The 13,615-nt window shown below is 35.0% G+C and overlaps 1 protein-coding gene across 1 annotated transcript in view; it reads left to right on the top strand.

Moving 5' to 3' along the window:
• The window catches only part of GLP1R (glucagon like peptide 1 receptor), a 79,251-nt gene that overhangs the window by 61,795 nt on the left and 3,841 nt on the right, over positions 1-13,615 (top strand). Inside the window, exons 9-13 of the mRNA XM_087718789.1 lie at positions 165-225; positions 5,861-5,930; positions 6,598-6,686; positions 7,866-8,004; positions 9,794-9,835. Coding sequence (XP_087574915.1) covers positions 165-225; positions 5,861-5,930; positions 6,598-6,686; positions 7,866-8,004; positions 9,794-9,835 — 401 coding nt within the window. The remainder of the gene's footprint in view (positions 1-164; positions 226-5,860; positions 5,931-6,597; positions 6,687-7,865; positions 8,005-9,793; positions 9,836-13,615) is intronic.

The following is a 13,615-nucleotide window of genomic DNA, read 5'->3' as shown; positions in this document are numbered from 1 at the left end:
ATCAGATATCATAAGAGAGTCTGTAAATGCATAAGTGCCACTTATAATCTCATTTGACTAAGGAAGTTTTGCATTGAATAAAACTTCACAACATTGCAAGCCTTCCTGTTTGTTTTTCTATTGACTCGTTCTCTATACATTTCTTCTTTCCTTTTTTCTCCCAGGTGTGCCAATGCTGTTTGTAATCCTCTGGGGAATTGTCAAGTACCTTTATGAAGATGAGGGGTTGGTTCAGTTCTGATTCTTAACTAATTCATGTGAAGGTTGTGTTTTGTGGAAGGGGGTGAAGTTGCATATTTTTCTTGGTTATAATTGCTTTGGCAATGGCTATTGTATTGACATCTTGTGCATTTGCTCCACTTGTCACTTGATTAGTGTAAAAGCTTCTCATTACATTTTATTCAAACAAATAAGCACAAGCTTTTGCTGTTCAGCAACTTCTGCATGCCTAAATATACATCTGGCTCGAAAAGTACACTGTTTTATGTATTCTGCCCTTTATCATAACTCATCATCACACTTGGACAGCCTGTCTTTAAACTTGTATTTCTAGAGGCAGCCAATATGCCTGGCTCATTTAATAAAACTTTCCAATTATGACATTAATCTCTGTGATGGGAAAAATGCACATTTTGAGGATCAAGAGTTGTGATTTTGTTGAAACGACACTAATCAGAGATCAAACACTACTGATAGTCTAGTCTATAGTCTAGTTATTTTTCTGCAGAAAAGAGATAAAATTTGTCACACAAAACAACATTATCTGATTGTAAGTGGAAATCAGGTTGAGCCACGAAGATTAGCCTATCCATAGCTTCTGGTCATTGATTCTGATCTCAGGAAAGACTATTGCACATATGCCTTATTAGCGAGTTTCCAATGGATTTATGCTTTTGGTGAAACAATTATATAGCATCTTTCAGCCCTCATAAAAACCCCAGGTAGTCCTTATTTACAGCCATTTTAAGTGACTGTTCGAAGTTAAGAAAGCACTGAAAAAGTGACTTATGACCATTGCAGCATCTCCATGGTCATGTGATCAAAATTTGGATACTTGGCAACTGGTTCATATTTATGTCTGTTGCAGTGTCTTGGGGTCATGTGGATTACCTTTTACAACCTTCTGACAAGCAAAAACTATGGGGAAGCCAGATTTACTTTACAACCACGTTACTAACTTAACAACCACAGTGATTCATTTAACAATTCTGTTGCTTAACCACAGAAATGTTGGCCTCAAATTGTGATCATAAGTTGAGGACTACCTGTAGTTCACAACAACACAAATCTGATTAATAAAACTACCATTTAAAAAGTATCCTTACTGGTGGCTGTTTTAAAAAAAACCTGGTTAAAACCATTAAACCCTAATAAAAAAAATAGCATTAACTTTCTGTCCTCCCACCCACCAAAATTCTCCAGAGGTTCAGATAGATTGCTTTCAGCTTCACCTTTTGTAGTTACACTCTCTTGTATGTATTTGTATGTACTTTGATTTGATTTGTATGCTGCAAAATCCACATACACTCACAATGGTTTATATACATTACCATTCAAGTATAGGCTATAATGCTTCATTTCCCCCATGATGATAAATCTCCAGTGACAAGTCTAATGCAAAGGGAGGCCCTTTGCAGGATATTCTTCCAGTAACCTGGTTCTAAATTTATCATGGCTATCTGCACAATAAATTGGCTTTATTTGAATTGGAAATATTTATTTAACATATGGCAGGCTTTGGAAATAAATATAAAGCCAGTGGATATGAAATAGATGGGGAGTAATAATGATTCCAAAAGTGGACACTAAAGCATTCTCGCTATTGCATTTTGTTCCAAGTTGATTTTTATTTTCTAGTTTGTTTATTGACCATCACTGCTTCTGCCTTGTTTAGATTAAATTTCAATTCTCATAGTCTCTGATCAATTTATTCATGCACTCATACTAGTGAATTGTCACCGTGGAAACTGAACTTGTAAACCTTGGATCTGATTCTGTAGCGTCTTTAGTCTGATAAAGCATGTTTACTCACATCTCTAGTAATAAGCCATGCTTCCTGTGGATTGCAAAAAGCTTCACAGCAGATTGTTATTGTTGTAAAGTATTGTCCTGCAGAAAAACTGCTAGTCTCAACAAGGGACTGGCTTTCTTTTTTCTTTCATTTGACTTAGTAAAACTTATTTATAAAAAATATATAAAGCTTTTTTAGCTATGGGTGTTCATTTGATGAAGCAAACCATGCTATAAATGTGCACACAATAAATATATTTTTGTGCCCTTACTTTATCATTTACACCTAGAATGAATTTGGTAGAAAATTCAGGATGAGTATGTTTGAATACGTATTATATTTTTCACTTATTTAGCTATCATTTACTCACCAGTTATAAATGATTTTAATTCATCTGTTCAGTGACAAATTTGATCGATCATAAAATTGACAATAAGGCACAACCTGAACTTATGCATTGCCCGTGGCAGCAAATAAACAGATCAGCATCAATGAATGTCCAATTAGTTAGGTTACTAAAGCTTTTATTGCAAATACAAGAGTAATATTAAATAGTAATATTAAAGGTAGACTGATCAAACAAACTCCTTATATATCTTCAATTGATTTGAATCCTAGAGATAACAGATGTACCCCAAAGTTAGTTTTGGCATAGCCCAGTCCTAGAAGCATATTCTATATAGAAGTTCATTCTTGGCATTGATTTAAAGAATATATACAATCACATTCCTGTTTTTATTCAGCAATATCAACTTGATATTGGAATATTGGATATTGATAGTGGATATTGAATATTGATAGTGGAACACCTTTCCTCTGGAAGTTGTGAATGCTACAACACTGGAAGTTTTTAAGAAAAAATTGAACAACAATTGGTATAGGGTTTCCTGCCTGAAAAGGGGGTTGTACTAGAAGATCGCCAAAGTCCATTACAACTCTGTCATTCTATTCTATTTGTATTTTTTTAAGGTGTGTTTTTATGGGAGTTCAAATGTCATGAGTGTTTACCTTATTTCTACCACAATAACCATGGGAAGCAGTTAAGGGAGAAATACTGACTCAAATAATCATAATAAGTTCTATGATCAAGTGGATCTCATAGATTTAAGTTCCCTTGCTATGTGTCTAACCTGAATCTTACCCAGTGTACTACATAATCCAGTTATAGCTGTTCTTTCCATAATTAGTTGGCTATTTTCAGAACAAAACTTCAGAAACTTTTTTCTAATAGCACTTTGCATGGCTGTGAAAATTACTTGAGTCTCAGCATTTTCCTACAGGAGTGTTGTGCAAATATTCACTGTATGATTTGCTGCAGTTTCCTTTTTCATATTATATGTATATTCTTATTCTGCTTTTAGGGGTGTTTAGAAGAATATATAAAAAATAAATTAAATATAAATACTTTAACACCGTCTTCCATAGATTTATTCATTTGTGAATCATTAGGGTCAATAAAACTTTATCACATATAAGTGTAGGTAACATGATTGCCTAAAAGCCTTCCAACTATGTCCATTGGAATGAGTATTGTGGTGTTTCCTTACCCTAGTCTGCTAGAACAGTTTAGCATTTAATATTGCTACCATTATGTTTGGGAATTGTAAATTGTCAGTATAACAGTGAGAATATTGATTATTACAATTGTTTTGATGCCTTTTTGCATTTTGTACTAAATTAGTGACGTTGAATATGTCTTTGAATTAAGTTTGACAGTAGTAGTTGCTGAAAGGGACAATATAGACAAACACGAAAGGGGTAACAAGATTCTTCAAAAAGGATGATTTTGAGGCTGATGCAAATGTGAAATAGTCTTGTTGCATCTGTTGCTCTGTGCATAAATGAGGAACCTACAAGTTTCATTTAAAAGTCTTTGTGAAATCCAGCACTTTCAACTGTCTGAGTAAGCTGTACAGAAAATACAGTTTTATTATTACTATTATTAATACAAGATTTGTGTGTGTGTGTGTGTCATACATTATTTTCGGGTATTTCTAACATTTTCTGAATTTATTCTCTAAAACCAGATTACAGTAATTTTTTCAATTTTCTAGGCATCCAGAACATTTAAAAGCACAGCAGAATTTTGTCAGTCTAAAGATGTATTTGAAGTGTTTATTATGTTCAATTGCTTGCCTTTTATATTATTTAAAAAAAGACTTACAACTTCTGTTAAACACATTATCAAATCAATAGAACTCACGAAGTATGGATGGTTACCTACATCTTACAAAGATATGTGTAACATTGTAAAAGATACTTGTGGCTTTTCTCTCTGTAAAAGGCAACATTTTGTCCCTTACTCTAAAACTTCTCAATATCCCCTAGTGGGATAGGTGATGTAAAGAGGTATAGCAAGCATGTAACAAGCACTAGTCAAAAGATTTTAAATCATCCTGAGCGCTAATAAGCTTTCAGCCAACAGCCCAGTGATAGACAGAGTACTGAATGCAGAAGTACAGATTTGTACTGCAGCATAATTTGCTGTTTGTAGTGAATGACAGCTTTGAGTAAATGGCTAAGCAGTTACTTGTCACTCACTAATGGACTTTTTTGTTTGGTTTGTCTTAGTGAAAAAATTGCTTCATGGTGCCAAATATCACTTCAGATCCAGTTACAATAGTCTTTTGCTATATAGTGTGTGTCTGTTTTGAGGATGACGACGTTATTTCTAAAAATGAAAGCATGCCCCCATTTTTCTCCATCTTACTTTCAGGATATTTTTTAAAAAACTTCAGATTCATGTCTGTAGAATTAAACTAGGAGTGCTTTGTGAATAATGCATTAGTGCACAGTGAGATACAGCCTCAATTTCTACCTTTTGTATACCTGCCATCTTCAATGGTACATGTAAATGGTACATGAGCAAAATGTTGTACAGGCAAGCATTTGCCATATATATTGAGAATCTCAAGATTGACTTGGTGTTTTCTCTAGCAGTATGTCCTCTGTCCAGCTCCTATTTTTAAGAGTATCAGACATTGCTGGGGCTATGTGTGGTCCATGTAAATTTTTGGACTTCTTTAGTTCCCACATACTTATGTTCAATTACTGGGTTTTATAAAGGATAAGATAATTGAAGTAGAGAGAAAATTGAAATAGGAGGGGAAAAGTCACCCACTTTTATAGGGAGCAATTTAACCTTCAATCACAAAATTGTAAAAATTATACCTCTATACTATACTGTAAATTGTAATTGGATATATTTGAATAATTTTCGATTCCTTCATGATAATATAATCAATAGATTATAAACACTTTTCTCAAAGCATGTTGGCTTTGAAGTGATTTGAAAGATAGACTGGAAGGTATTGTTGAAGGGGGGGAAATGCCCAAAGAAGTAGCTGTTGAAAATATAGCTTTGCAGGGATGTTTGTGTGCACACTCAGATTATTTGAGCAGGCTTTTATTGAAAGTCTGGACAAACCAGACAGTTTTCTGGTCAGCTACAAGAACAAAATTTTCTGCAAAACACATTTTTTTTCATCATCAATCAAAATCCTTGATTTATTTGGTATAGTAGTTTGATATTTGGACTTATTGGCAATCAATGTGACCTTTTATTTTAAGGATGGAAATGTGACTATCTATTGTGCCTTATAATTTGTTTTCTGATTTCTAATGAAATAACTTTTATTAACTACTGTTAATATCTAACAGAGGGAGCTTGAATGCATCTATTTTTGCACTTTCATCTAGATTAACTGAACTGTTTTTAAGATTCAGCTGTGCTATGCATCGACATTAAGTAGCAACTATTATGCTTTTCTATGTATGGAAGAATTATGGGATAATTAGATTATTATCTCCATGTGCTGATCCTTGTCCCATTTTTTTAAATTATTCCAGCTGTTGGAATAAGAATCTGAACATGAACTATTGGCTGATCATCAGGCTACCTATTATGGTTGCTATTGGGGTAAGTGTTTGGAAATTCTTTCAATAGTAACACGGGTTATGAATAGCGAGTGGAAATGGATAATAAAAATGCTAGCAGTGTAGCTGTCCTTTCACTAATAAAATAATTTTGTAGGCGTTCCATTAATTGTTTTCTGTCTCCTAACATTCAATGGATAAATGATGCATGACAGTTTTTTAACCAATCTATCTGTAAAAACGAATTTGAAATTACCTTTTTCTGTGTTCCAATAAATAAGTAATTGAATGTCCATCAACTTCATAGTCTTAGTTGTGGCTAAACTCCTCTTTCTTAACAAGCCAGGCTTTTCTTGATGTGCATACTGTGCTAAGCAGAAAAGCTGTTGGCAAGAATCCCTAATAGCCTATCTTAATTTTATAATAATAATAAACTATATATAAAATGCGTAAGAATTAAACCATTATAATAATTAAGGCATTAATTAAAATATCAATTTATACTTGGCATGTGTGTCTAAAATTTCATTTGAAATGTGTCAACTAGAATATATAATGATGCATTCCTTCATGATATTTCATATGATGAGCATAATTTTGGAGTGAGTTGTCTGGCAACATAATCTTAAAATGAATATTATTATAGAGGTAACAGAGAGATGCCGCTCAGTTCTACAATCTGCTTTGTAATTCCTTTTTGTTTTATTCAGGTGAACTTCCTGATCTTTATCAGGGTTATTTGCATTATAATTTCTAAGCTGCAAGCCAATCTATTGCGCAAAAGTGACATAAAATGCAGGTGAGATCATTTGTCAGCAAAAATACTATCAAGGTGCCCCCCCCCAGCAAAATGCTTATGGTAATTGATCATAATGAAAAATGCTTATGACAACTGAGAAAGGTGTAGATTACATCTAATAAGAGGAAACAAAATTACAGTGCCATTTATCGGTAACAATTTAAGTATAGATAAACGTTGAATTCTGGCAGAAAGTATAGTACATGTGTCAAATTTCTTGCTCTTTTTGTAAGGAAAGAGAATTCAACTTTGTATAGTTTTTTTTAATTGAAATCTGTTTTAGGAGTGTTTTGAAGTATATGCAGCTTGTTAAAGAGTCTTCCCAATAAATCATTTACTTTGAAGAGTTAGCTATCACTCCCATGTCAAGCTGTGGGGTTCTTTTTTATGTGGGTTTCAAGTTATTTATTGTTCTGATTTATCAGGCATTTTAAAGTAGTAGGTTTGGTATTGTCTGGAGTAGAAATGTACCAATAGGTCTGTATCAACATTTATATTTAATATTAATTTTAAATGTTGCTTGGCATAGTGTCATACTGTACATAAATATATGTCAGCAATAAGTACCATTTCAGCAAATATGATACATCCACAAATACCCATTTCCAGTATAAGTTTAACCAAACATTCCTTTAATTTTCTAGCTAGACACATAATATTTTGAAGTAAATTTTAATGTCAGTCATATTTTATCAATGAAGTATATTTTTGTAACTGGAATACATTATGGGGAAATCAGTCCTATCCTCTAGGTCAAAAACATTTTTCCTGTGTACATATTGGGGTTCCTCTTTTTGAGAGAAGGGGAGAGATATAGTTCAGTAATGCAAATTATTAGAGGCTATCACTTAATATCTGCTGCAAATTTTGATGCATAATTTAACACGGTTTTCCTCTGGTGCTTGGAAGAACACAGTAACCATAAATAATTTTGTGCTAACTGTATTGTTTCTTGAGCTAATACAACAAATTGCCTTTAAGTTTTGAAGCTCTGTAAGCTAGACCTTCTCATTTCCCCAGCAGAAGTTGAGACCCTAGAGATAAGAGAGCGATTTGTTTTGTGGTATAGTTTTCGCAACAAGAGTGGTTGAATTTGTTTTAGTCCAGTGGATATTTTTTATTTTATTTTAGATGATCCTTTTGCTTCTGTTTGTTAACCTGTTTGACTGATCTTCTCAGATTGGCGAAATCTACTCTGACTCTGATCCCACTTCTGGGTACACATGAGATCATCTTTGCTTTTGTTACTGATGAGCATGCCACAGGGATGCTGCGGTTTGTGAAGCTTTTTTTTGAACTCTCTTCTTCTTCTTTTCAGGTAGGACCTACATTCTCTATTCAATTTGAAATTTTATAATCAGGATTTCAGGAGTTTTCTTTTTTGAAAGTCTGTTTCCAATGGTGTCAGCTCCAGTCTGCACTAGGATTGTTATGCTCCAGAAACTGAGAGGATGAATGTCATCACTTTGGTTAGAAGGAAGGATTTATACTCAGTGCTGATATCTGGTCAGCATTCCATTCCATTTTTTTTATTAGAGGGTCGTTAAGGTCACCTGGAGGTTTATCTGTGTCTTCAAGGTCACCTGATTAGTGCAAATTGGTGTGGAGAATCCACACCAATTTACACCGCTCAGGTAACCCTGAAGACACAGATAAACCTCCAGGTGACCTTAACGACCCTCTAAAAGAATGCAAATGACCAGCTGTCTGCAAGGAGTATAAATCTTTCCATTCCCCCCCATTCAGTCAAAGCTGAAGAAGCTTCTTGGAGGAAAAGCAAAATGTCTTCAAAGAAAAGCCAGAAAGTTCAGTTGCCTCTTGAAAAAAACATCTTTGGGACAACCATGACCTGGATGACTGAGAATCTCCATAGACATCTAGATTATTCACTCATCAGATGAGAAATCACAATTTCTTTTTTTCATTAGATTAACAGGAAACGGTCCCTTTAATTTTATTGCAGGGATCTTTTACCCAGCCATCAACTGTGCAGAATTTTGAATGCTCATCAGAAGTAAAGAATAGGAAATAACAAAAAAAAAATCTGCCAAGTCATTTCATCATTTTTGCAGCTGACTCAGCAAATGCAGGACATGCAAGCTGGTCTCAGAGTTGCTGGTTGGAGCTGAACAAAGGAATCCATCAATTTTACATGACAGCTCAAATGGTATGATGTGTAAATATGAATTAAAATGTGTCCTGCAATCTCAGTTGAAGATACTTCCTTAATATGGCACACCCGTATACATCATCCCCCTTGGCCAGATTGTTTCTTTGTGATACAGAATACAGAAGTGATCACCTGGTATCCTACTTCTGCCTTTATTCTGCTGCTGTTACATATAGAAATAATTGAGGTAGACTGTCTTCTAATATTTCACAGGATTCTTCCCAATGGCTCTGGAAAAGACTGTGGTTTTTATACAGCTATATAAATTCTTGTTTCTGTTCTCTCTCTCCTGATTTGCTTTAGATTTATCTAATGTATCTAGTTTAAAAGTTAAGAATTAAATGTTTTGAGGTTTCTAATGATACATATCAAGCTATATTTTTCTAGCTGAACTGAATGATACGAATAGACACAGGGTCTACATAGAAGTGTGCTGGCTGCAAGCTAATCTGAAAATTACCCACATAATTTTCCAGCTTGCACTATTTGCAGAGTATTTGTAGAAGGTCATCAGGTTGATGAATTGCAAACCCAGCCTGTCTGGTTGGGGGGAGACTATATTATCAACACACTGTTCCTAATTCTCCTTGAAGTGAATGTGTATCTGATTTAACCTGTTAGAGATGCTGTTTTTACATTGAACCAGTCACTATCTGATTATCAGTTGTCTTCCTTTTTATCACTTTATTTCAAAAGGGCAATGAAGCAAGTTGCTAATAAAATGAATTAAACTGACATTCAGTAGGAGCTTTTCTTCCTGGTCTTGAGTCAGCAAGGCACTATTCAGTCAAATGAAATCTTCTTCCATTGGATTGCTTTCTCATGCTGCAGGAAATAATATTAGATATAGTCTGTTTCCTTATTAGCTTTGCTAGTGATGCTTAATTCAAGGATGTGTGGCTTTTCTAACTGCTATTTTGTTATCTTTGCTTTTCAGGGGCTTTTGGTGGCAATTCTCTACTGTTTTAACAATACGGAGGTAAGAGGCATAAAAAGTTTCGTTATTCCACAATACTAATTTTTAATTACTTCTATCAATAGCACATTTTAAAAAATGAAATCATATTTATTTACAAAATGCTGGCTATTTTGGCTCCAAATCACTTAAAGCCTTTATTTTAAAAAGGACTTTAAAAAAGGACTTGAATCTTTAAAATGGCAAACTAAATTTGACATCTGGTGAGTTTTACATTTTTGGATTTAAGAAATTTTAAACAGAGGCTTAAGTCCCTTGAGGAGCTCTCGGTGATGTCCAAGGTACAATTAATAATAAGCCAAAAAGAAAGAGGGGCATTTTAATTTAATAAAGTTTTAAATGGATTGTGAGGGCTTTATCTAGAAAAGAGAATTTGTTTATCCAGAAAAGAGAATTCCATGATAAATCCTTACATCAATTTCCATAATGACTATCTTTTTGCCTGAGCTCAAAACCCAAGTAGAATCAGGCCTGGTTAATACTTAGATGGGAGATTGCTATCTAATTACCTACTAGACAGAGATAAATCATTTTTGTACTTTTTCAAAGAAAACTGTTTGGAATGTTCATGTACTCACCACTGTTCCCTCTAAGGTGCGCGGCTGCGCACGTGGCAAGAAACCCCCACGCAGCAGTTTCTAACTGCCGCGCAGAGATTTCTACCAAAGCAAATGTGGGGAAGTCCTTTGTGGGCGGCTAGAACTGGCCGCCCGCAAAGGACCTCCCCAGACTTGTTTTGATGAGCCGCCTGTGGCAGTGGTGCCTCTCCCTCCACGCGGAGCACCTGAGCTGACCCCAGCGTTATCCCTCCCCCTTCCTCTGCTGTGCTTGAGGAGCCATGAGGCCGCAGGAGCTAGTAGGAAAGCGGCAAAGGTGGAGGCGGCGGCAGGGGTAACCCAGAGCCTAGCTGAGGTGCTCCGAGCAGAGGGGGAGGCACCACCGCCGCTGCCATGGGCGGGGGGCCCAGCGGGAGCTTTGCCGGCTTCACCGGCAAAGGAGGAGAAGAAGCAAGAGGACTGGCCGCTTTGCAATGCAACCCCCTGGTCCCGCTGGCTGCGGATTTGATTCAGCGTAAGCGGGGGCCGAACACATGCTGCGCTGACTTTGCACAGTGAGGCGGAGTAATTCAACACCCCCCCAAAGAACGTTTGTGTGTGTGTGTGAGAGAGAGAGAGAGGGGGGGAGAGAGGGAGAGAGAGAGAGAGAGAGAGAGAGAGAGAGAGAGAGAGAGAGAGAGAGAGAGAGAGAGAGGGAATTGGATCAAAATTGGTGGCCAAAGGAGTGGAGGGAAGGAAGGAAGGAAGGAAGCCCTGCCCCCTGTGAAAAAAACTGAAGATGGAGCAGTGAATGAATAAACCATAAAAGCAACAAACAGTTAATGCGTAAGGAAGCAATATAAGAAAGAAATATAAAAAGCTCAATATGCCAAAACACTTATTTTAGTCTTCATTTAATTACTTGTATTGTAGTCTGATGTAACATCTTTTTAAAGTTAACGTTAGTTAGAAAAGATAGGGTACAAAACTTAAATAATAAAAAAATTGTACATTCATTTTGAAAAATAAATGCAATACTTGATTAATTTCATATCTTTATTTAAAATAGTTTTGGCATGGCATATGATTTTATTGACTCAGTTGGAAATGATGTGGATGTTGTATCTGATTCTGAGGTATATATATTCTTAAGTAACATAACATATAGCATATTGTCCAAACTTGCTAGACTATTTAATTGATCTTACTACTTTAAAGGGGGAGAGTTTCATGATAAATTATTTTATTACATTTATGTTGCATTGATATATTATATTTATTACATTTATATTCCACATTATATATTTGTATTGTTATTTTAGTGTTTATTGTCAATTTTGATAGATATTATATTGATATATCAGTACTGATTTTAATCATACTAAATAACAATTACTGCTATTATTTATCAGCATTAAATATTTATAGTTTTTAATATTGAGTTAATCATATTTTAGAATAATAGCATTATCTTTTAATAGAATAATTGGCAAAATCTAATTCAAATGTGATGGGTTGCATTCCAAAGGAATGTGAGAGGACAGGTTGCCTGCAAAATGCCAGGACCCAGGCTGTTGGTGCCATGTCTCTCTCTAGCCAGTCTAACAATCTAAAAGCTGAGCAGAGAGCCTTTTTTTTTCAGGGTGAGCGGAAAAGTATAGTGTTTGAGTGGCACTTTTCATGCCTGGCATTCATGAGGCTGAAACCTCACTCGCAATCGGCGCTTGATGCTTGAAAGTTTGCGCAAATGTCCAGCAGACGTGGCAGCAGTTCAAACTGTGGCTCTCTTAGGTGCTCAGGCATGAAACTGTGCAGCTCAAAAACTGTGCTTTTCCGCTCACACTGAAAAAAAATTAGAGGGAACATTGGTACTCACCAGAATGCAAGTTCAATTTGAAGATATGCTGGCTACAACTCATTCAGTATCAAATGCTACTGAAATTCACACAGAAGCAATCAAACCATATTTTATAACTGCTATTCAATGGAGACCTAACAAGGTTCATTCATAAAAACTGAGATTGGATTTTTCCCAGGATCCTGTCTGATGCATATGATTACAAATTTATTATTATTCATTTATTCTATACAAGAATTGCTTTATACAAAACATAGTTTGTAAAGAATAAATGTATATGTAATGCATTGTAATTTGGGGCTTTCATTAAGATTTCTATATGGCAGAAAATATGTACACCCAACACTTTCAAATATATGGAGAGTTCCATTAATTTCAATGCTAGAAGGACAGAAAACAAAATAAAAAATGAATTTGTCGTTTTGTTATAAATTATAAAATAGATAATGCTGGAATAACTAGCAGAGCTTCACATCCTCTTTAAAATCATTGTACTCATCACACAAAAAGCATCTATTAAATCATATAGCTTTTATCATCATTCAATAGATAGCCTTCTTCATTTAATATGGTTCTATTTCTAAAAACAAGTGAATTTCGTTTAACATTGAACACAATAATAGGTCTGCATAACTTAGAAAACAGTAAATTACCACAAATGAAGTAATCATAATTTTGGGATGTTTGAAATCATTTGCTGCCCAATCTACTGTTCATGATAGAGTGAATCTTGAAAAGCTATGGAACAGATGTTAAAGATAGATTTCATTTCTAGGGAAAACATGAATGGAAATAAACTAAATATCTTTGGGCAGATGGATATTTGTTGTTTGATCATATTTTGTTGTCATTCAATTGTTTTCTTCAATTAATTCAGCTTTCAATTCCAATTCTTGCTAACAAGTAATTACACTTGAATTACTGAGTTCTTGTTCTGATAAAATACCAGAATCTGTACAAGATTTGAAGTGTTTATCTCTGATGGAAAATTTGATAAGAGAATAGTTGTCTCTAACAAAGTTGTAGTACTTTTAACAAATAAATCTCCATATAACTATAGATGCATGGCAGCGGTGTTATTCACTTGCCTTCCCTACCAGTTTGCAAATGTGAGCGTGCACGTGCTTCTCTCGCATGCGCCCCGTCTGCACATACGCACAACCTTCTGTACATGCACAGTGCTTGCACATTACATCGTGGGGGGTGGGCGGAGCCTCATACAGCCACCGCTACCAGTTTGCCCAAACTGGAGAGAACCAGATGAATACCACCTCTGATGTATGGTTAGAAGGATTTCGAATCTGAAACTCCTTGAATTTTCAATTAATGTGCTACTGAGAATTAAAATTTAAATTTTTAAGAAATACTGTAATTCCACTTTAAAACATA

This window comes from Thamnophis sirtalis, unplaced genomic scaffold (genome assembly GCF_051295495.1).
Source record: "Thamnophis sirtalis isolate CommonGarterSnake01/CBP01778 unplaced genomic scaffold, rThaSir2_p1.2 scaffold_6, whole genome shotgun sequence".
In the NCBI taxonomy this organism is placed as follows: Eukaryota; Metazoa; Chordata; class Lepidosauria; order Squamata; family Natricidae; genus Thamnophis; species Thamnophis sirtalis.
The sequence above is the reverse complement of the archived record's forward strand: the minus strand, read 5'-3'. Positions and strand labels throughout refer to the sequence as shown.